Source organism: Lagenorhynchus albirostris, chromosome 1 (genome assembly GCF_949774975.1).
Source record: "Lagenorhynchus albirostris chromosome 1, mLagAlb1.1, whole genome shotgun sequence".
In the NCBI taxonomy this organism is placed as follows: Eukaryota; Metazoa; Chordata; class Mammalia; order Artiodactyla; family Delphinidae; genus Lagenorhynchus; species Lagenorhynchus albirostris.
The window spans coordinates 93,267,756-93,292,710 of record NC_083095.1 but is presented as its reverse complement, the minus strand read 5'-3'; the positions used below and the strand labels follow the sequence as shown (position 1 = coordinate 93,292,710).

Below are 24,955 nucleotides of genomic sequence, written 5' to 3'. Positions count from 1 at the left end.
GGAAGAACACTCTTTGACATAAATCACAGCAAGATCTTTTTTGATCCACCGCCTAGAGTAATGGAAATAAAAACAAAAATAAATGGGACCTAATGAAACTTGAAAGCTTTTGCAAAGCAAAGGAAACTACAAACAAGACGAAAAGACAACACTCAGAATGGGAGAAAATATTTGCAAATGAAGCAACAGACAAAGGATTAATTTCCAAAATATATAAACAGCTCATGCATCTCAATATTAAAAAAACAAACAACCCAATCCAAAAATGGGCAGAAGACCTAAGTAGACATTTCTCCAAAGAAGACATACAGATGGCCAAGAAGCACATGAAAAGCTCCTCAACATCACTAACTATTAGAGAAATGCAAATCAAAACTATAGTGAGAGGCTTCCCTGGTGGCACAGTGGTTGAGAGTCTGCCTGCCGATGCAGGGGACACACGTTCGTGCCCCAGTCCGGGAAGATCCCACATGCCGTGGAGCAGCTATGTCCGTGAGCCATGGCCACTGGGCCTGCGCGTCCGGAGCCTGTGCCCCGCAACAGGAGAGGCCACAACAGTGAGAGGCCTGCATACCACAAACAAACAAACAAACAAACAAACAAAACTATAGTGAGGTATCACCTCACACCAGTTAGAATGGCCATCATCAGAAAATCTGCAAACAACAAATGCTGGAGAGGGTGTGGAGAAAAGGGAACCTTCTTGCACTGTTGGTGGCAATGTAAATTGGTATAGCCACTATGGAGAACAGTATGGAGGTTCCTTAAAAAACTAAAAATAGAATTACCATATGACCCAGCAATCCCACTAGTGGGCATATACCCAGAGAAAACTGTAATTCAAAAAGACACATGCACCCCAATGTTCATTGCAGCACTATTTACAATAGCCAGGTCATGGAAGCAGCCTAAATGCCCATCGGTAGACGAATGGATAAAGAAGAAGTGGTACATATATACAGTGGAATATTACTCAGCCATAAAAAGGAATGAAATTGGGTCATTTGTAGAGACCTGGATGGACCTAGAGTCAGTCATACAGAGTGAAGTAAGTCAGAAAGAGAAAAACAAATATTGTATATTAACGCATATATGTGGAACCTAGAAAAATGGTACAGATGAACCAGTTTGCAGGGCAAAAATAGAGACACAGTTGTATAGAACAAACATATGGACACCAAGGGGGGAAAGAAGTGGGGTGGGTGGTGATGGTGTAATGAATTGGGAGATTGGGATTGACATGTATACACTGATCTGTATAAAATGGATAACTAATAAGAACCTGCTGTATGAAAAAATAAATAAGATTAAAAAATTCAAAAAAACCTTTTATATTGATATATAGCAGTGTTAATTATATTAACCCATGTTAATATAGTGTTGTACATTACATTAATATTGTACAACATTAATGTCATGTTGTACATTACATCCCTAGTACTTATTTACCTTTTAACTGGAAGTGTGTACCTTCTGACTGCCTTAATCCAATTCCCCCTCCCCCCACCCCCTGCCTCTGGTAACCACAGATCTGATCTCTTTTTCTATGAGTTTTGTTTTTGAAGTATAATTGACCTACAACACTGTGGTAGTTTCTTGGTGCACAACATCATGATTTGATATTTCTATACATTAAAAATTATCACTACAATAAGTCAAGTTATCATCTACCACCATACAAAGATATTACATTATTATTGACTATATTCCCCACTGTCTATTTCATACCCATAACTCACTTATTTTGTAGCTAGTTTGTGCATCTTGTCCCTTACTTATTTCTCTCATTCCCCACAGCATACCCCTGCCCCATATCTTACTTTAAAATGTTGCAACTTTTTGCAAATTCTAAGGTAGGTGCCTGTAAGAATTTTTGACTAGTGGTTCTAGAACAGCTCTGTCCAATAGAAATATAATGTGAGCCACATGTTTAATTTAAAACTTTTTATAGCCACAAAAATTTATTTAAAATAAATTTTAATAAAATTTTAATAAAGTAAAATTTATTTAAAAATAAAAACAGGTGAAATTAATTTTAAAATATTTTATTTAACCCTATATATCCAAAATATTTCAACATGTAATCAGTATAAAAATTATTGAGATATTTTACGTTTGGACTAACCACATTTCAGTGCTCAGTAGCCTCATATGGCTAGTGGCTGCTGTATTGGACGGTTCAGTTCTAGGACATACTGAGTTGAAACCTTTGAACTCAGTTTGGTACTGATTTGATCCACTGTCATTGAGAGTGGCCCTGAGCTGATCTTGCTTCACTCTCCTGTTGCTGGTTATTAGATAAGTTCTGGCTTGCTGTCCAGATTACTAACTTGGCAGGTCCAAGAGTGATTCTGAGGGTCCCAGACGAAGCCATTATCCATAGTTACTGATTATGTTCACAATTTTCTCCTTTGACTCAGCAAACATAGAATTGACCTCAGATTATTTTGGATCAAATCTGTCAATTTGAGTTGCTGCCAGTAAAAGGAGAATATCCAGGCAAGTCCCAGCCTCATTCAGTTATGAGGAACTTAGTTACGAGGTTGATAGGAATTCATTGAGCATTCTACTGATTCTGCTATTTTCTAGAATTTGTGAAGCTCTCAGCCTAATTTACATTTAAAAAGTCAAATGTTGTGACTTTATTGGTTATCCCAAGTATTTCTGCAGTTTCTACAGTGCCCAAACATTGTTTATTTATTCAGTGAAAGAATACTTATTGAGCATTTACCAGGCACCATAGCCCAGGCTCAGTGACAAGTTGTAGCCAAGTAAATGGGCACATTTAATGTGGTTTGATAAATGCCATGATAGAGATAAATTTAGGATGCTAGAAGAACACACAGGAAAGATAACTGAGTTAATTTGGGGGCCATCAGGAAAGACTTCTCCAAGGAGATAAACTGAACTCTGAAAAACAAGTAGGAATAAATATGGCAAAGTGGGTATGGAGAGAAGAACACTGTTTTTGGCAGAGGGAATGTTGAGTATAGATGCCCAAAGATGAGAAAAAGAGCCTAGTGCAACATATTGTCTGGAGTATAGAATTCAGTGTGAGTGGGGGGCAACAGCAGCAGATGCCAAATGTGAAAGGCCTTGAATCTCATGGCAAAGAGTTTGACTTTATCTGAGTTAACTGAGGAGGGACATGATTTCTCTTTAAGAATGATTAAGAAGTTTGGTAACAGAGTGGAGAATAAATTAGAGGAAGGCAAGACTGAGGCATAGACACTAGTTTAGATGTGCTCTAAGAGAGAAAGGTTGGAAGCATGGGCAAGGATTGTGGCAGAGGAGAAAATCCAGTCAACAAATATTTATTGAAGGCCCACTATGTATCAGTGGAAAGAGGTAGAGTATTTGAGATTTAGGGAGTAAAAGTGGCAGGTCTTGATGATTGTTTGGAATTGAGGGGGTTGTGGAAGGAGTCGGAGTCAAAAACAACTCCAAAGTTTCTGACCCTAGGGAACAAGCCAGTACTTGGACAATTTGAATTTTGAAGTGCCTTGGGATGTACAGGTGGAGGTGTCTATGCAGGTGAATACTTGGGTCTAGTGCTCTGGAGAGAGGCTTGGACTGAAGATAGAGTTGGAAGTCATCAGGTAACCATGGCTAAGAAAGATAAAATCTGCTAGAGGAGAGAATGTAGAGAAAGGAAAAAAGGGCTAAAAAATGAAACACTGAGGAACTGCCAATATTTAAGGGGAAAAGAAAAGGAATCCTGTGGAAAGACACATTAGCTACCATCCTAGCCTCCAGGCATTTTGTAATTTAGATAAGACACATAAACATGAACTATTTGGTGACCAATGCAAATCAGAGTATAATTTGGTGGCGAGTTTTGTTGTTTTACCTCTATGTTCAATGTGAAATAAAATTAGGTGGATAGAGATAGTGGTTAGTGTTTAGGCCAGGGAGTAGCACTGGTAGTGCCTGCATTCAGTGGGGATGTCTGGCCTATGGTTACTAGGAGGCTCAGACCAGGGGTAGAGCATAGTGACTATGAGTCTGCACTCTGGAGCCAGATTACCTTGGTTCAGATCCCCACTAGCAGACTGACCTTGGGCAGTGTAATCTACTGTGCCTTGCTTTCCTCATCTGTAAAATCATGATGATAATAATTCCTACTTTATATTATGTGAGATTGAATGAGTTAATATGTGTAAAATTCTTAGACTGTCTGTTTTATAAATGTCAGGAATTATTGTCATTTAATAATTGGTGAGTTGGTGGGTCAAATGAGAACACACAGGGTTTTGAGCAGGCTTTCACTGGTAAAGTGGGTGAAAAATGTCATGGGAGAATCCAAGAAGGGTATTTTCTCCTTGACTCCCAGCTGGGGGCAAAGAATGTCCTTTTAATAGAGGCTTTAAAGATGGTAAAGAGTTGTACTTAAGTCTTGCTCTCCTGGTGTAGTAGTGAAATTTCTTCAGGTCATGATTCCTGAAGAAAGTTATTATGGAAGGAAGTTTTTTCATCAGCTTTGTGAATATGATTTCACTGGATCCTTGGCCTTAACTTGAGGAGATCTTGACCTATGATCAAGTTCTTAGGGGAGTGGGGAACCTTATGGAGAAACAGTCACTCTTGTACACTGATAGTGGGAGTGTAAATTGGTATAATCTTCTGGTAGATAATTTGACAGTGTCTGTTACAATTAAAATGTGATTTAAAAAAATCTAGCAACTAAACTTTTCATAATAATTTCTGTAAAAATGCAAACACAAGTGAATGTTTTATGTATGTAGTGTTGCAGCACGATTTGTAAAAATGAAAATTTAAAATAGGATAGAATAATTAATGGACTCATACTCCGTGTATTTGTCTCCTCTGTCTATAGTGTAATAGTTTCCTATTTGCTGTAACAAATCACCACAGACTTAGTGCCTTAAAACAATGCAAATGTATTACTTTACAGTTCTGGAGGTCAGGAGACCTAAAATTAAGATTTCAGCAGTGCTGTGTTCCTTCTGGGGGCTCTAGGGGAGTATCCATTTTCTTTCCTTTTCTAGTTTGTAAACTGCCTACATTTCTTGGCTGGTGACCCCTCTCTCTGTCTTCAAGGTTAGCATCTGTAGCATCTTCAGATCTCCCTTTCTTTCATCTGTGCTTCCTTCTCTCAGGCTCTGAGTTTCCTGCTTCCCTCTTACGAAGACCTTTGTGATTACATTAGGATCACCTGGACAATCCAGGATAATCTTCCTATCTCAAGATCCTTAAGTTAATCACATCTGCAGAGTCCCTTTTGCCGAGTAAACTAACATATTCACAGATTCTGGGAATTAGGATCTAGATGTCTGGGGGTGGGGAGGCATTATTCAGCCTACCTACCACACTCCGTAATATTGTGCAGCCAGTAAAAAGGATGTTTAGGTCTGTGTATACTGACAGAGAAAGATGTCACTGATAAAAAAGGGAATCCCTGGTAAGTGAAAAAAAGCAAGCTGCGAAACAATGTAATATATTCCCTTTTTGTGTGTGTTTTTTTGGTTTGTTTATTTAAAAAGAACTAGGCATTGTGTGTATGTGTGTTTCAACATGCGTAGAAGAGATCAGGAAGGATACACACTAAACATTTAAATAGTGGTTACTTCTCAGGAGTGAAAACACAAGGAGGTGTGGGGATGACTTTGATTTTGAACTATACATTTCTTGTATACAGTGAACACATATTATTGTAATTTTATTTTTATGAAAGTGTACATGTCCATAGTTGAAAAAGTAAAAAATACAAGGCTTATGGTAAAAAACCTGCAGTCCCTTGTGTCATCCCTTTCCATTCCAGAACGCTCTTTCCCAGAGGCATCTATCTTATGTTTTAGTTTTTTTTTTCCTCTAGTACTTCCCTTCATATTTCTAAATCACAAGGGTATGCTATTTCTTGAGTTTTCTATTTTAGATATCTTTGACTTCCTACTTATGAAGATGAAGTTTTAGTTCTTTTAAACCAAACAATCTCTATGCATATTTTCCTTGCCCTTTATCCTCTCAATAGAATTACACCAAAAATTTTTCTTGGATTAGTTTTCACTGTTTAGTACAGCCCTAGAACTATTATTCTTTGCTAACCCCTGTCATATATGTATATATTGGGATTACAATTCCTTTCTTGTATAGTTATTTTTCCCTCTGAAAAAGAAATTGTCTAGTCTTTTTCTTTTGCTGAGATTTCTTAGACCCATGATTAACCCACCTCAAAAAAGAGAAAAGCTTTACTCTTAGGAGATTTACCAGCATGTCTTTTCCTTGGGAACCTCCTTCCTTGGAAACTCTGTCCTCTGGCTCCAGCCTGGATTTGTTTTCCAAGTCTGCAGGATGTTGGGGTCTCCCTTTACCATCATCTGTGGGGTCTTCCTCCACTCTGTTTATATTGGATCCCTTGTTTCCTGAAGCCCTTAATTCTTCTTTCTTGTTTACTCCTGGCTTTGGTGAAACATATCTTCTAGTGGTTTTCTGAAAAAAAAGTAAATGGGAGATCATTTTTTTAAGGTATATTTGAAAACGTCTTTTTATTTTTAAGGTTAAAAAGCGGGAAAAATTCCACTAGACAAAATGGGAATGGGAGAAAAATCCAAATATATTGGAGTTCATATGATGATTTTTCCCTTCAAAGGAATTACACAGGGAGAGACTAAGCTTAAGTCCGTGGAGGACATGCTATTTTACATCCCAGCAGATTCTCAATGTTTTCTACATTGAAAGGAGGTCATAATATGCATCTTATCTTTTGACCAAAACCAGTGTTCTTTGGTTTTTACTTTTCGCTTGCCTCTTTTGCAAAATGGAGTCGATAACTGTCTAGGTTAGATGCAGATTAAGACTTAACAAGATGCCAGGCACTACTTTTATTATTACTGAAGTTGTTTGCTTATGAGAATGTAAAATCTGATGCCCAAGAATATCTTCATACATATAGTTATACACATGGTTAATAATATGCTTAATTTTACTTGGAGTCCCATTTTATATCTTTTTACCATTAATGTTCTTTCAACATCTAATTTTCTACATTAAAGGCTTATATGTAATCTAATTTTGATGAAAAACTTTTTAATAAAAGTTTATTTGATAGGTAAAAATGGATTTATTTATTTATTTAGAAAATTAATTAATTAATTTTGGGGCTGCATTGGGTCTTCATTGCTGTGCGCAGGCTTTCTCTAGTTGTGGCAAGCAGGGGCTACTCTTCAGGAAGTCCTGAGGGGGATTTATTTAGAGAGAAACACGCTCTACAGACAGAGTGTGAGCCATCTCAGAAAGCGAGAGCGGCTTTGGGAGAAACACGCTCCACAGACAGGGTGTGGGCCATCTCAGAAGGTGAGAAGGGCCTAAAAGTTTATTTTTAATTACATGAGCAATATCTGCACGTTATGGAAAACTTAAGAAATGGGGAAGACTAGAAAGAAGGAGAAAAAATCCGTAATTTTCATTATCATGGTATATTGTTTCTAGGTATTTTTCTATGGATTTTTTACGTAGTTAAGATCATGATGTATTCAAATTAGAGTCCTGATTCTTATACTGTTACATATTCTTTGTAAATAATATTTGTAGATAACTACATTATTTTGTTTAAAAGATACCTTTATCATTTGGACAGACATACTGAAATATTTACAGATAAAACGGCATGGGGACTTCCCTGGTGGCGCAGTGGTTAAGAATCCACCTGCCAGTGCAGGGATATGGGTTCAAGCCCTGGTCCGGGAAGATCCCACTTGCTGCGGAGCAACTGAGCCCATGCGCCACAACTACTAAACTTGCGCTCTAGAGCCCGCGAGCCACAACTACTGAAACCCGCACGCCTAGAGCCCGTGCTCCGCAACAAGAGAAGCCACCACAATGAGAAGCCTGTGCACCACAATGAAGAGTAGCCCCCGCTCACTGCAACTGGACAAAGCCCACGCAGGAACAAAGACCCAACAGAGCCAAAAATTAAAAAAAAAAAAAAGATACGATGTTGTTACTGAGTCCAAGCTTGTACTGCTCACTGCACAACAGGGCAGTAAATTGAGAGACTAGTTGTTGGGGCAAGGAACAGTGACTTTATTCAGAAAGCCAGAAGACTGAGAAGATGGTGGACTAGTGACCCAAAGAACCATCTTACCCTAGTTAGAATTCAGGCTTCTTTTATACTAAAAGGGGAGGGGGCGTGGTTGGTTGTTGCAAACTTCTTTGTGTCGGAATCCTTTGTTCTTACATCTGTCCACGTAGGTCAGGTCATTGATGCTCCTGTAAACCTCCAATAAGACAAATGCTATTATCTGTTCTGCAATTTTATATCTCTGTGTGAATGGAAAAGTGTTATACCTTTAAAGGTCAGAGCCTTGAGAATGGGCTATCCTGTACATTTCAGTCTATAGACAACATTCTTAACGTGTAGCAAAAGCAATAGAATACAAAGGTTAAAGTAAAAGAAACAGATCCAATATGGAGTCAGATTTGTTCTCCTCTATTACAAGGTTGTGAGTGTGGATGGGAAATGGGCTGGGCATAATCTATATTTGAGCTAGGTGGTGGCGATGTGGAGTTTCATTATACTGCTGTGTCTATTTTTATATATGCTCAAAATTGTCCATAATAAAAAGTAAAAAATATAAATAAAAGACTACAACATTCCATTATGATCTATCTTAATTTAACTATTGTTTGTAGTAGGGCATTTCAGTTTTTTCCCTATTTTAAATAACATTGCTGTTAATATATTTATATTTTAAATAGTTTTCTTATGATTTATATGAGTGGAATTACTAGGTGAAAGAGTATGAACATTTAAAAAAACTTTAGATGCAGGGCTTCCCTGGTGGCTAGGTGGTTAAGAACCCGCCGGCCAATGCAGGGGACACGGGTTCGAGCCCTGGTCCGGGAAGATCCCATGTGCTGCGGAGCAACTAAGCCTGTGTGCCACAACTACTGAGCCTGCACTCTAGAGCCCACAAGCCACAACTACTGAGCCCACGTGCCACAATTACTGAAGCCCGTGTGCCTAGAGCCCGTACTCCGCAACAAGAGAAGCCACCACAATGAGAAGCCGGCGCACCACAACGAAGACTAGCCCCCCACTTGCTGCAGCTAGAGAAAGCCCGCGTGCAGCAACGAAGACCCAATGCATTCAAACATAAATAAATAAATTTAAAAAAATTATACAAAAAATAAATAAAAACTTTAGATGCATACACAGTGCTAAATTTCTTGATGCAAAACTTTAGAAGAATTTTATTGGATTTATAATTGTACTCATTGAGCATAGGGGTGATATTGCAAATTTTATTCTAACTTTTTCTTTTTTGGGGCTGCGTTGGGTCTTTGTTGCTACGCATGGGCTTTCTCTAGTTGCAGCGAGCGGGGTCTACTCTTTGTTGTGGTATGTGGGCTTCTCATTGCAGTGGCTTCTCTTGTTGCGGTGTGTGAGCTCTAGGGTGTGAGGGCTTCAGTTGTTGCAGCACGTGGGCTCAGTAGTTGTGGCACGCAGGCATGGTAGTAGTGGCTCGTGGGGTCTAGAGCGCAGGCTCAGTAGTCGTGGCACATGTGCTTAGTTGCTCTGCGGCATGTCGGATCTTACCGGACCAGGGACTGAACCCCTGTCTCCTGCGTTGGCAGGCAGATTCTTTTTTTTCTTTTTTTGTCACTCTGCCACCATTCTACATTTTGCCTCTATGGGTTTTTTTGTTTTTTTTTAACATCTTCATTGGAGTATAATTGCTTTACAGTGGTGTGTCAGTTTCTGCTTTATAACAAAGTGAATCAGTTATACATATACATATGTTCCCATATCTCTTCCCTCTTGCGTCTCTCTCCCTGCCACCCTCCCTATCCCACCCTTCCAGGCGGCCACAAAGCACCGAGCTGATCTCCCTGTGCTATGCGGCTGCTTCCCACTAGCTATCTACCTTACGTTTGGTAGTGTATATATGTCCATGCCTCTCTCTCGCTTTGTCACAGCTCACCCTTCCCCCTCCCCATGTCCTCAAGTCCGTTCTCTCGTAGGTCTGTGTCTTTATTCCTGTCTCACCCCAAGGTTCTTCATGACATTTTTTTTCTTAAATTCCATATATATGTGTTAGCATACGGTATTTGTCTTTCTCTTTCTGACTTACTTCACTCTGTATGACAGTCTCTAGGTATATCCACCTCATTACAAATAGCTCAATTTCCTTTCTTTTTATTCTATTTATGAGTAATATTCCATTGTATATATGTGCCACATCTTCTCTTTCCATTCATCCGATGATGCGCACTTAGGTTGTTTCCATCTCCGGGCTATTGTAAATAGAGCTGCAATGAACATTTTGGTACATGATTCTTTGTGAATTATGGTTTTCTCAGGGTATATGCCCAGTAGTGGGATTGCTAGGTCATATGGTAGTTCTAATTTTAGTTTTTTAAGGAACCTCCATGCTGTTCTCCATAGTGGCTGTACCAATTCACATTCCCACCAGCAGTGCAAGAGTGTTTCCTTTTCTCCACACCCTCTCCAGCATTTATTGTTTTTAGATTTTTTGATGATGGCCATTCTGACTGGTGTGAGATGATATTTCATTGTAGTTTTGATTTGCATTTCTCTAATGATTAGTGATGTTGAGCATTCTTTCATGTGTTTGTTGGCAGTCTGTATATCTTCTTTGGAGAAATGTCTATGTAGGTCTTCTGCCCATTTTTGGATTGGGTTGTTTGTTTTTTGTTATTGAGCTGCATGAGCTGCTTGTAAATTTTGGAAATTAATCCTTTGTCAGTTGCTTCATTTCCAAATATTTTCTCCCATTCTGAGGGTTGTCTTTTGGTCTTGTTTATGGTTTCCTTTGCTATGCAAGAGCTTTGAAGTTTCATTAGGCCCCGTTTGTTTATTTTTGTTTTTATTTCCATTTCTCTAGGAGGTGGGTCAAAAAGGATCTTGCTGTGATTTATGTCAAAGAGTGTTCTGCCTATGTTTTCCTCTAAGAGTTTGATAGTTTCTGGCCTTACATTTAGGTCTTTAATCCATTTTGAGCTTATTTTTGTGTATGGTGTTAGGGAGTGATCTAATCTCATACTTTTACATGTACCTGTCCAGTTTTCCCAGCACCACTTATTGAAGAGGCTCTCCTTTCTCCACTGTACATTCCTGCCACCTTTATCAAAGATAAGGTGACCATATGTGGGTGGGTTTATCTCTGGGCTTTCTATCCTGTTCCATTGATCTATCTTTCTGTTTTTGTGCCAGTACCATACTGTCTTGATTACTGTAGCTTTGTAGTTTACTCTGAAGTCAGGGAGCCTGATGCCTCCAGCTCCGTTTTTCATTCTCAAGATTGCTTTGGCTATTCGGGGTCTTTTGTGTTTCCATACGAATTGTGAAATTTTTTGTTCTAGTTCTGTGAAAAATGCCAGTGGTAGTTTGATAGGGATTGCATTGAATCTGTAGATTGCTTTGGGTAGTAGAGTCATTTTCACAATGTTGATTCTTCCAATCCAAGAGCATGGTATATATCTCCATCTATATGTATCATCTTTAATTTCTTTTATCAATGTCTTATAATTTTATGCATACAGGTCTTTTGTCTCCTTAGGTAGGTTTATTCCTAGATATTGTATTCTTTTTGTTGCAATGGTAAATGGGAGTGTTTTCTTGATTTCACTTTCAGATTTTTCATCAGTAGTGTATAGGCACGCCAGAGATTTCTGTGCATTAATTTTGTATCCTGCAACTTTACCAGATTCATTGATTAGCTCCAGTAGTTTTCTGGTAGCATCTTTAGGATTCTCTATGTATAGTATCATGTCATCTGCAAACAGTGACAGCTTTACCTCTTCCTTTCCGATTTGGATTCCTTTTATTTCCTTTTCTTCTCTGACTGCTGTGGCTAAAACTTCCAAAACTATGTTGAATAAGATGGTGAGAGTGGGCAACCTTGTCTTGTTCCTGATCTTAGTGGAAATGCTTTCAGTTTTTCACCATTGAGGATGATGTTGGCTGTGTGTTTGTCATATGGCCTTTATTATGTTGAGGAAAGTTCCCTCTATGCCTACTTTCTGCAGGGTTTTTATCATAAATGGGTGTTGAATTTGGTCAAAAGCTTTCTCTGCATCTATTGAGATGATCATATGGTTTTTCTCCTTCAGTTTTTTAATATGGTTTATCATATTGATTGATTTGCGTATATTGAAGAATCTTTGCATTCCTGGAATAAACCCCACTTGATCATGGTGTTTGATCCTTTTAATGTGCTGTTGGATTCTGTTTGCTAGTAGTTTCTTGAGGATTTTTGCATCTGTGTTCATCACTGATATTGGCCTGTAGTTTTCTTTCTTTGTGACATCCTTGTCTGGTTTTGGTATCAAGGTGATGGTGGCCTCGTAGAATGAATTTGGGAGTGTTCCTCCCTCTGCTATGTTTTGGAAGAGTTTGAGAAGGATAGGTGTTAGCTCTTCTCTAAAAGTTTGATAGAATTCGCCTGTGAAGCCATCTGGTCCTGGGCTTTTGTTTGTTGGAAGATTTTTAATCACATTTTCAATTTCAGTGCTTGTGATTGGTCTGCTCATATTTTCTATTTCTTCCTGATTCAGTCTTGGCATGTTGTGCATTTCTAAGAATTTGTCCATTTCTTCCAGGTTGTCCATTTTATTGGCATAGAGTTGCTTGTAGTAATCTCTCATGATCTTTTGTATTTCTGCAGTGTCCGTTGTTACTTCTCCTTTTTCATTTTAATTCTATTGATTTGAGTCTTCTCCCTTTTTTTCTTTTTTTTTTTCCCTTTTTTTCTTGATGAGTCTGGCTAATGGTTTATCAATTTTGTTTATCCTCTCAAAGAACCAGCTTTTAGTTTTATTGATCTTTGGTATAGTTTCCTTCATTTCATTTTCATTTATTTCTGATCTGATTTTTATGATTTCTTTCCTTCTGCTAACTTAGGGGTTTTTTTCGTTCTTCTTTCTCTAATTGCTTAGGTGCAAGGTTAGGTTGTTTATTCAAGATGTTTCCTGTTTCTTAAGGTGGGCTTGTATTGCTATAAAGTTCCCTCTTAGAACTGCTTTTGCTGCGTCCCATAGGTTTTGGGTCGTCGTGTCTCCATTGTCACTTGTTTCTAGGTATTTTTTTATTCCCTCTTTGATTTCTTCAGTGATCACTTCGTTATTAAGTAGTGTATTGTTTAGCCTCCATGTGTTTGTATTTTTTTACAGATCTTTTCCTGTAATTGATATCTAGTCTCATGTAGTTGTGGTCAGAAAAGATACTTGATACAATTTCAATTTTCTTAAATTTACTAAGGCTTGATTTGTGACCCAAGATATGATCTATCCTGGAGAATGTTCCATGAGCACTTGAGAAACATGTGTATTCTGTTGTTTTTGGATGGGTCCTATAAATATCAAGTAAGTCCATCTTGTTTAATGTATCATTTAAAGCTTGTGTTTCCTTATTTATTTTCATTTTGGATTATCTGTCCATTGGTGAAAGTGGGGTGTTAAAGTCCCCTACTATGAATGAGTTACTGTCAATTTCCTCTTTTATGGCTGTTAGTGTTTGCCTTATGTATTGAGGTGCTCCTATGTTGGGTGCATGAATATTTACAATTGTTATATCTTCTTCTTGGATCGATCCCTTGATCATTATGTAGTGTCCTTCTTTGTCTCTTCTAATAGTCTTTATTTTAAAGTCTATTTGGTCTGATATGAGAATTGCTACTCCAGCTTTCTTTTGGTTTCCATTTGCATGGAATATCTTTTTCCATCCCCTTACTTTCAGTCTGTATGTGTCTCTAGGTCTGAAGTGGGTCTCTTGTAGACAGCATGTATATGGGTCTTGTATTTGTATCCATTCAGCCAATGTGTGTCTTTTGGTGGGAGCATTTAGTCCATTTACATTTAAGGTAATTATCGATATGTATGTTCCTATTCCCATTTTCTTAATTGTTTTGGGTTCGTTATTGTAGGTCTTTTCCTTCTCTTGTGTTTCTTGCCTACAGAAGTTCCTTTAGCATTTGTTGTAAAGCTGGTTTGGTGGTGCTGAACTCTCTCAGCTTTTGCTTGTCTGTAAAGGTTTTAATTTCTCCATCAAATCTGAATGAGATCCTTGCTGGGTAGATTAATCCTGGTTGCAGGTTTTTCTCCTTCATCACTTTAAATATGTCCTGCCACTGCCTTCTTGCTTGCAGGGTTTCTGCTGAAAGATCAGCTGTTAACCTTATGGGGATTCCCTTGTGTGTTATTTGTTGTTTTTCCCTTGCTGCTTTTAATATGCTTTCTTTGTATTTAATTTTTGACAGGTTTTTTTTTTTTTTTTTGTGGTACGCAGGCCTCCCACTGTTGTGGCCTCTCTCGTTGCGGAACACAGGCTCCGGACGCACAAGCTCAGTGGCCGTGGCCCAGGGGCCCAGCCGCTCCGCGGCACGTGGGATTCTCCCAGCCTGGGGCACGAACCCGCGTCCCCTGCATCAGCAGGTGGACTCCCAACCACTGCGCCACCAGGGAAGCCCTAATTTTTGACCGTTTGATTAATATGTGTCTTGGTGTATTTCTCCTTGGATTTATCCTGTATGGGACTCTCTGTGCTTCTTGGATTTGATTAACTATTTCCTTTCCCATATTAGGGAAGTTTTCAACTATAATCTCTTCAAATATTTTCTCAGTCCCTTTCTTTTTCTCTTCTTCTTCTGGAACCCCTATAATTCGAACGTTGGTGCGTTTAATGTTGTCTCAGAGGTCTCTGAGACTGTCCTCAGTTCTTTTCATTCTTTTTTTCTTTATTCTGCTCTGCAGTAGTTATGTCCACTATTTTATCTTCCAGGTCACTTATCCATTCTTCTGCCTTAGTTATTCTGCTATTGATCCCATCTAGAGTATTTTTCATTTCATTTATTGTGTTGTTCATCGCTGCTTCTTTTATCTTTAGTTCTTCTAGGTCCTTGTTAAATGTTTCTTGCATTTTGTCTATTCTATTTCCAAGATTTTGGATCATCTTTATTATCATTATTCTGAATGCTTTTTCAGGTAGACTGCCTATTTCCTCTTCATTTGTTAGGTCTGGTGCATTTTTTTGTTGTTGTTGTTGCATTTTTATCTTGCTCCTTCATCTGCGGTGTGTTTTTCTGTCTTCTCATTTTGCTTATCTTAATGTGTTTGGGGTCTCCTTTTTGCAGGCTGCAGGTTCGTAGTTCCCGTTGTTTTTGGTGTCTGTCCCCAGTGGCTAAAGTTGGTTCAGTGGGTTGTGTAGGCTTCCTGGTGGAGGGGACTAGTGCCTGTGTTCTGGTGGATGAGGGTGGATCTTGTCTCTCTGATGGGCAGGTCCACGTCTGGTGGTGTGTTTTGGGGTGTCTGTGGACTTATTATGATTTTAGGCAACCTGTCTGCTAATGGGTGGGGTTGTGTTCCTGTCTTGCTAGTTGTTTGGCATAGGATGTCCAGCACTGTAGCTTGCTGGTCGTTGAGTGAAGCTGGGTGCTGGTTTTGAGATGGAGATCTCTGGGAGATTTTCACCATTTGATATTATGTGGAGCTGGGAGGTCTCTTGTGGACCAGTGTCCTGAAGTTGGCTCTCCCACCTCAGAGGCACAGCACTGACTCCTGGCTGCAGCAGCAAGAGCCTTTCATCCACACGGCTCAGAATAAAAGGGAGAAAAAGTAGAGATAAAGAATTAGTAGAAGTAGGAAGAAAGAAAGAAAGAAAGAAAGAAAGAAAGAAAGAGAAAGAAAAGGAAGGAAGGAAGAAGGAAAGAAGGAAAGAATGGTGGGAGGAAGGAAGGAAGGAAGGAGGGAAGTAAGGAATAAAAGAAAGAAGGAAGATAAAGTAAAATAAAATAAAGTTATTAAATTAAAAAATAATTATTAAGAAAAAAATTTAAAAAAACAAAAAACGGATTGATAGAACCTTAGGACAAATGCTGGAAGCAAAGCTATACAGACAAAATCTCATACAGAACCATACACATACACACTCACAAAAAGGGGAAAAGGGGAAAAAATCATAAATCTTGCTCTCAAAGTCCACCTCCTCAGTTTGCGATGATTCATTGTCTAAAGGAGGGAAGGGAGGGAGGGAGGGAGGGAGGAAGGGAGGAAGGAAGGAAGGAAGGAATAGTAAAATAAAATAAAGTTATTAAAATTAATTAGTAAGAAAAAATTTTTTTAAAAAAACGGACGGATAGAACCCTTGGACAAATGGTGGAAGCAAAGCTATACAGACAAAATCTCACACAGAAGCATACACATTCTCACAAAAAGAGGAAAAGGGGAAAAAATCATAAATCTTGCTCTCAAAGTCCACCTCCTCAGTTTGGGATGATTCATTGTCTAAAGGAGGGAAGGGAGGGAGGGAGGGAGGGAGGAAGGGAGGAAGAAAGGAAGGAAGGAAGGAAGGAAAAGTAAAATAAAATAATTAAAATTAATTAGTAAGAAAAAAATTTTAAAAAAAAACGGACGGATAGAACCCTTGGACAAATGGTGGAAGCAAAGCTATACAGACAAAATCTCACACAGAAGCATACACATTCTCACAAAAAGAGGAAAAGGGGAAAAAAAATCATAAATCTTGCTCTCAAAGTCCACCTCCTCAATTTGGGATGATTCGTTGTCTGTTCATGTATTCCACAGATGCAGGGTACATCAAGTTGATTGTGGAGCTTTAATCCACTGCTTCTGAGGCTGCTGGGAGAGATTTCCGTTTTTCTTCTTTGTTCTCACAGCTCCCAGGGGCTCAGCTTTGGATTTGGCCCCGCCTCTGCGTGTAGGTCACCGGAGGGCGTCTGTTTCTCGCTCAGACAGGACGGGGTTAAAGGAGCCGCTGATTTGGGGGCTCTGGCTCACTCAGGCGGGGGGGAGGGGGGGGCACTGCGTGTGGGGCGGGCCTGCGGGGGCAGAGGCCGGCGTGACTTTGCACCAGCCTGAGGCGCGCCGTGCGTTCTCCCGGGGAAGTTGTCCCTGGATCCCAGGACCCTGGCAGCGGCGGGCTGCACAGGCTCCCCGGAAGGTAGGTGTGGATAGTGACCTGTGCTCGCACACAGGCTTCTTGGTGGCGGCAGCAGCAGCAGCCTTAGCGTCTTCTGCCCGTCTCTGGGGTCCGCGCTTTTAGCCGCGGCTCGCGCCTGTCTCTGGAACTCCTTTAAGCAGCGCTCTTAATCCCCGCTCCTCGCGCACCAGGAAACAGAGGGAAGAAAAAGTCTCTTGCCTCTTCGGCAGGTCCAGACTTTTCCCCGGACTCCGTCCCGGCTAGCTGTGGTGCACTGACCCCCTGCAGGCTGTGTTCATGCCGCCAACCCCAGTCCTCTCCCTGCGCTCTGACTGAAGCCCGAGCCTCAGCTCGCAGCCCCGCCCGCCCCGGCGGGTGAGCAGACAAGCCTCTCGGGCTGGTGAGTGCTGGTCGGCAGCGATCCTCTGTACGGGCATCTCCCCGCTTTGTCCCCCGCACCCCTGTTGCTGTGCTCTCTTCCGCGGCTCCGAAGCTCCCCCCTCTGCCACTCGCAGTCTCCGCCCGCGAAGGGGCTTCCTGGTGTGTGGAAACCTTGCCTCCTTCACAGCTCCCTCCCACTGGTGCAGATCCCTATTCTTTTTTCTCTGTTTTTTCTTTTGCCCTACCCAGGTACGTGGGGAGTTTCTTGCCTTTTGGGAGGTCTGAGGTCTTCTGCCAGCGTTCAGTAGGTGTTCTGTAGGAGTTGTTCCATGTGTAGATGTACTTCTGATGTATCTGTGGGGAGGAAGGTGATCTCTGCGTCTTACTCTTCCGCCATCTTCCCCTCGTCTGCCTCTATGGTTTTGCGGCAGGCCGATTCTTAACCACTGCGCCACCAGGGAAGTCCTATTCTAAAATTTTTAGTGAGACAAAGTTTGTCATTAAGAATGTTATAGTAGGCTTAAATTTTCTAAGTGTTTTTATTCATATTATTTTTTTGAGTGCTAATAACAATTTGCATAGAACTAGTACTTTGTAGTCTTAGAGAGATTTTTCATGTCCAATAGATGCTATAATTCTCACAATAGCTCTTCGAACTATGAATTATAGAAAATCACAACAAAATAGACTTTAAACTTTGCAAATGTAATTATTGGTAATAATTCCTGTTACCACTAGATGGCCCTCTCAGCATGTACTTTTGAGCAAAAGTAGCAAGTTTATAGACAGTTTGAATTTCCTCTATAGATCTTATTAAAAGACATTTTAATTGGAGTTAAAAATGGTTTATATCAGGTTATATGATAAGCTTTTTTAGAAGTAGTAAAGAAATTCAAGGTGGAATTTATTAGTGGGAGTTCTTTGGTTTTCTTCTCAAGAAGAACGGAGTGTTAAACTAAATGGCATTCAGTACCATACACATAATATATTTTCAGTAAGTATTTTAAACATTAATTAAAATTTATTGAATTTAATTAGACTTCTCCATATGCTTGTGGAAAACTTATTTGCCACACCAAAAAAGCAACCTTTTCTGCTAAGCCTTTAACTGATCTTATGTAAATCCAACACTTTATCTCTGAGGATTTAATATAGAGGTAACGAACTAAGTAAACTGAAGGCTCGACATGGAACTATGGTCCCCTTGGTCAATTTTGTTGTCCTAACTCAATTGAGTTCCTCTAAGGGTCCGAAATATTCTACTATGATGTGCATGTTCCTGTCCAGTGAGAATCAGGAGTGAAATTGCTACAGTTTGGTATTTTTGTCATCTTAACTTTCACTAAATTTCTTGACAAGAAAATTAGAACATCTTTGATTTTGGTCTTACTTGATCTCACATGTATTTTCTTCCATTGATTTTCAATATTATTACCTCTATTGCTCTTTTATAATAAATATTTTGTATTGCCCATTTTACTAACTTGAAATGAAAATCATAGTTAATATTATCTATCTGCACAATTTCAACAAATCATTATGATGCCCTAATTTTAATGTAAAGGAGAAGTAGAAGGAAAGCAATTTATAATAAAATGTGTATTTCAATATGTAAGTACTGGAGCAGACTACACTAGATGAAACAAGAGGTAGTCAAATGCTTGCGCCTGTACATAGAATGACTATGAATCACTGTGAATGGGATAGCTGTGAAAGCTGATTATAATACATATTGGTGATTCAGATACCCAAGTGGCATTGGCATTGGTGACATGATTTTCCAAAATGGTGAAAAACTCTTAGTAAAGTTCTGAATAAAACAAAGAGATGCATTGTTGCAGTCTAGAAAATTTGGGGTGCATTAATATGTGGGAAAATTCATTTTGTTTACATATTAGTTAAGTTCTAGTCTTAGATATATTCAGTGGGACCTTTGAAAGTCAGCAAGACATATGACAATTCTTTGCCATACCGGATTGTTTCCTGCATTGTTGGACCTCTAGTATCTCTGGCACTTGCCTTTTAATTGCTGGTAAAGTATTCATCCCATCCCTCTTCCCAGTAATCCCTAAAATGCCTCTATATAAATCCAGAGGATCCTCTAGGGGGCAGTGCTGCTAACATTGAGAACCACCAATTTAAAAGTATCTAGCTACATTAATCTACACAACTGTATTTCTCATGGAATTTCAAAACCAAAGTAACTTAAGCATCCTAGGTCCTTAAATATGTTTTAAATAGTTAAGAAAATTGCAGAATTATGTAAGAAGTTGATTTGTTCAAATGCATCATTGTTTTGTTGCAGTTCTTATAAGCAGATCAATATGTTTGCTATTTTAGGTCCCTAGTAGCCTCCATAGTCTTTATTTTTTCCACTCTTTCTGTTTAGTAAGTCAGTAGTATATAACTTTCTGTAATGTCACTGTTTACTTATTTAACAGTCACACAATTTGTCCCTTAAAAAAACCCCATTGTTTAAATTTGGAAGATATTACAGAAACTTTGTGAAATGGAGGCAAATTTTCCCATAATCATACCACCCTAACAACTGTTAATATTTTCAGTATTTTTTTCTGTATATGCATATTTTGACGTTCAAAAATTAGTTTTGTGTCTTTTCACTCAACATGGCATAACTTTTCAATATTATTATGTAACTTCAAAAATATTATTTTAAATTATTGCATCCTATTCTGTTAGGTTCCACAAGTTAACTATTTTCCTACCTTTAGTTTGTTCACATTATAAAAACATACACACATATTTTTTATCTGTTTCAGTATATTTTCATTTTTCCTTTAGGATAGGTCTTCAGAACTGGGGTCATTTATTAGGTCATTAGGATTAGGCTAATATTTAACAAAAGTTACATTTTTTTATAACTTCTGTTCAATATTGCAAATTGACTTTAAAAGTTATTTAGTTCACATTTTTTGAGCATCAGTGATACTGAACATGTTTAGTGAATTATTTCTATTTTCTCTTTTAGAAAGTATGTGGTCTGCCCTTTGACTATTGATCTGTTGGGTGCTTGGTGGTTTTTTTTGTTTGTTTGTTTTCTCTTTTCGAATCAGACCTTTTAAATAATATTTCAATGTTTCTTACATTCATTTTTATGCTATCTTTGATTTTAGTTTGATTATTTTATTTGTATTTTTATGAGACGACAGTTATCTACTTGTACAAGATAGTATGTGATATCAAGGAAAGAACATGGATGTGGAGTCAAGAAATCAGGGTTCTGGAAGGAAATATTTATAATACATATTATATCTGACAAAGCACTCATATCCAGAATGTATATAAGAATGCTTACAAATCATTAAGAAAAAGGCAGACAATCCAATTTCTAAAGAATGAGGAAAAGCCCTAAACCACCACTTCATAAAAGATATCCAGATATTTAAACCATCTGGCAGTATGTATGCTGAATGAATGCAGATTGATTTTATATTACTGTGTAAGACATATTTAAAAATGTGTATTTGGGGGAAATACTTCATTGTAAAACCAGGTTAATATTAAAATTTGGTCATCCAGACTATAGAACACTGTCTTTGTTAGTATGGCCAGTTTAGATTTTACTATATTTCTGTAGAAGAGAGATCAGTTTTTTTTTACCTTATTCTGCCTTTAGTAGGACATTATTATTTCTGATTCTTTGCCTATTGAATATGCTATTAATTTATATCCAGCTGGTACATATTACCTAGGAAAAATCCTTCGTTAAAGAACAGTAATCTCTTGATTTTAGTGCTTTTAGTGGGATTAAGGAATATTTTGGGTTCCAGTGACTCCACCAATGTATGAATGAGAGAATGGGAGGAAAAAGGAAAGGAAATCAGACATTCAAGGGTGAAAACGTTGTGAATGTCACAAAAAGGCATAAAAGACCCCCCACATAAAACCCACAAGTGCATGTGGTTATTTTTCTTATTCTTCACCATAGGATATATTATGAATTATTTCTATTCTTACAAAGAGAACAACTATAAAAAATTCTTTCCTGTTTGGTGACAAATGCCTGTTTTGGACATGTACATCTCACCTAATCATTGTGTGAGCCTCCCAGTATTAACATCTGCTCCTGGTCACTCTTTTTATGTTTGGTTATTTCTGTGTTATGAAATCTACTAAAAAATACAATAATTTAAGCACAAACTTGTGTTCTTTTGGGGACATTTTTTAATCAACCTTTAATAAACCCTTTTAGATTTCCTAACACCTCTAATTATGTGATGCATTTTGTTCCTTTCTGGTATAAATAACCTCTCCAAGCTCTGTCAACGTTCTTCTCACACACATACTCCTTTCCCCTCTTTTCTTGAGTAATTCCTGTTCATACCAGATTGGGATATACTAATCAACCTGACATTCCTCTGTTATAATTTATTTCCCCTCAACTCAAAGAGTATTCACTTTTTGAGACAAATTCATACCTGAGGCACATTTTTTCTTGTGTAAATTTCAGGGGTTCCATATCTTCCCATCCCCACAACCTTCAAATTCTACCTGTTTGCCTTTCTTCCAGATACATATAACATCACTGAATAGTCTTTCTGGATTTGGGAACTTTCTTCTTCTAGAAGTGTCATCTTTTGAATTTGAGCATTTCTGATACTTTCAAATCTTTCTTCCCCTATGTACTCCTGACATGATCTTTCCTTAACACATATTTCAATATTTCTTATTCAAGATGACACAAACACACATACACACACACGCACACACATACACACACACACCCATCCTAGGCTGTGACATTTTCAGATATCTTGTATTCAGGATGTGGGGCATACTTACCTTTATAGGTTCTTAGTGAGACACATACTCTATTGATAATACTGTTAGATTCTCTTTTCATTATTTTCATTGAATGTGAATTGTGCCTTTTTTTAAATAAATAAATTTTATTTATTTATTTGGCTGCATTGGGTCTTTTTTTCTTTATATTTATTTATTTTACTTATTACTTATTTTTGGCTGCATTGGGTCTTCATTGCTGCGTGCGAGCTTTCTCTAGTTGCGGTGAGCGGGCTTCAGTGGTTGTGGCTCGCAGGCTCCAGAGCGCAGTCTCGGCAGTTGTGGCACACGGGCTTAGTTGCTCCGCGGCATGTGGGATCTTCCCGGGCCAGGGCTTGAACCTGTGTTCCCTGCATTGGCAACGGATTCTTAACCACTGCGCTGCCAGGGAAGTCCCATGCATTGGGTCTTCATTGCGGTGCATGGGCTTCTCATTGCAGTGGCTTCTCTTGTTGCAGAGGCTTCAGTAGTTGTAGCACGCAGGCTCAGTAGTTGTGGCTTGCGGGCTCTAGAGCGCAGGCTCAGTACTTGTGGTGCATGGGCTTAGTTGCTCTGTAGCACGTGGGGTCTTCCTGGACCAGGGCTCGAACCCATGTCCCCTGCATTGGCAGGTGGATTCTTAACCACTGCACCACCAGGGAAGCCCTGAATTGTGCCTTTTTCTGAAAGAACTTACATGCACATTGCCTGTATGAGGGTTGAAAATACTTATTTTCAAATTCTGAGCACATTCACTGTTGCTAAAAAAAGTTATGGTAGATTTATTTTAAATTTTGTACCACTTAAAGAGGATAATATATTTACCTTATTTCTATTTACATTTGTGAGAAAACTTTATTGCTGCAACTCCTCCAGTGAAAACAGTTTGTTGCTAGTTTTAAATTTTAGACAAGCTTTCTTTGCCACTTACCTCTTCTATTTTTTACCAGCTGTGTTCGGAGAATTCAAATTAATTTTATTATCCTAGTTAAAAATTTGATAAGAAAGAAAAATCTGTTCCCATAATTCAAATAAAAATTGCTTTTATATGATCTGTAGTTTCAGAGGAACTATATCACAACCTTTTGAAGGTCTAATTGAGAACTGACTTATTAGTGAAAATAGAAGGGAAAAAAATTATGTCATAATGTATAAGTGGAGATGTTAAATTCATCTATGTTTTGTTTAGATGTCCCTGGTAGATTTGGGAAAGAAGCTTTTAGAAGCGGCTCGAGCAGGTCAAGATGATGAAGTTCGTATTTTGATGGCTAATGGAGCTCCTTTTACTACAGACTGGGTAAAGAATGGTTTTAATGTTGTGGGGTTTTTTTGTTTTTTGTTTTCTCCTCCTCCTCCTCCTCCTCCCCCTCCTCTTCCTCCTCCTCCTTCTTCTCCTTCTTCCTCTCATTTTTGAGTTTTTCCAGTTAAAAGTTTAGTCAGTATTGTGTTTATAAGTGGTGAAAATTTAATTTTTTTGCAAATTTGTTTGCAATTTTAGAATTATAGCTTGCTTTTAAAGAGAATGGTTCATATACTTTTTTTTATAATAGACCACCTTATCCAAATATTCTGTCCACACATGGGTTTTTCTTTAAATTACGGAGTTCAGTAATGCAGGATGAATGTAAAATGTAGCTGCTTGGGATTTAATTTAAAGGCCTTATAAATAGCACAGGTAGAATTTACAATTCAGAAAAAGCAAATTTGGTGTTAATGTTATAATTGATTCTAAAAAAGGAAAAATGTTTGCATTTCAATTGTTACTTGTAAAACTATTGCAAACATCACTCAGAAGGAAGAAAGGAATGAGAAGGAGTTCTTAGTAATTACAGAAGGCAATTGTGAAGAAGACAGAAACCATAACTCTGTTTAATTCTGCAGGTAAATCAAAAGGGATATTCTTGGGAATGTGGAGGGTTAGGAATATGGATTAACTCTCCCACTGGTAACAACTAAAAACTCCAGAGTTTTGATTTTGTTGTTTTTAGCTTACTTGTTCCATGTTCTTTTTAACTTTTCATTCAAAACAATTTTTTTATTATGGAAAATTTCAAACATAAATCAACCCCTGTATACCCTTCAAAAATTATCAAATCAAATGAATCTTATTTCCTCTATAACCCCATTTACTTTCTTTGTTTAGTATATTTTAAAGTAAATTTCAGGAACCATTTTGTTTCATCCATAGCTTTCAGCATCTGTCTTTAAAAGATAAAGATTTTTTGACTGAGTGTATTAAAAAAAAATCTTAAGGGCACTGATGAGTTAGAAAGAAAGTAAGGGATTATCAAGCTGAAAAACTAAGCAAAGGCCATAACCCAGAGAAATTTCACCCTTAGAACATTTGCTAACTCAGTAAATTTGCCAGTTGGTGTTCTACCTCCCCGGCATAGGTTACTTAAGATAAAGACCTGAGACTGCTCATAGAGGGAAGTCTCCTAGAGATCCTTTCCCCATAATACTGGAATCCTAAAGAGATGTACCTTCGTTGTAAGGGTAAACCAGAAATACCCCCTCCATCCTCCTACCTGATCCTGCCCCTGCCCCTGCCCCTGTTGTTAGGATACTGCAAGGCAAATGAACTGGCTTGAACTAAGGTACCAAATGGAGAGAGGAAAAATGTTGTTGATGAGAATTTGGAGTCAAAAGCCATCCTTTGCACACATTTGTGGCCTTAACTCATAAATACTAATGTATTCTGCAAAACTCTGAACCGAAGAATGAATTTAAAATTATCTTTGGACTAGAGGTTACCCTTGGTTCCTGACACAAGCAAATGAATATCCTTTTTGGAGGAACCTGCCTTCCTCCCAGGCTTCATATCTACAAATGAAATTCCAAGGAAAATGAACAGTCAAAAATAACTGAACACTG

General features: G+C 38.3%; 1 protein-coding gene across 6 annotated transcripts in view; it reads left to right on the top strand.

Annotated features, from left to right (window-relative positions):
• GABPB1 (GA binding protein transcription factor subunit beta 1) overlaps window positions 1-24,955 on the top strand; it is a 78,516-nt gene that overhangs the window by 21,064 nt on the left and 32,497 nt on the right. For all 6 annotated transcript variants that reach the window (XM_060149731.1, XM_060149759.1, XM_060149724.1 and 3 more), the window contains exon 2: window positions 23,271-23,378. In XM_060149731.1, the coding sequence (XP_060005714.1) occupies window positions 23,271-23,378 (108 nt within the window). The remainder of the gene's footprint in view (window positions 1-23,270; window positions 23,379-24,955) is intronic.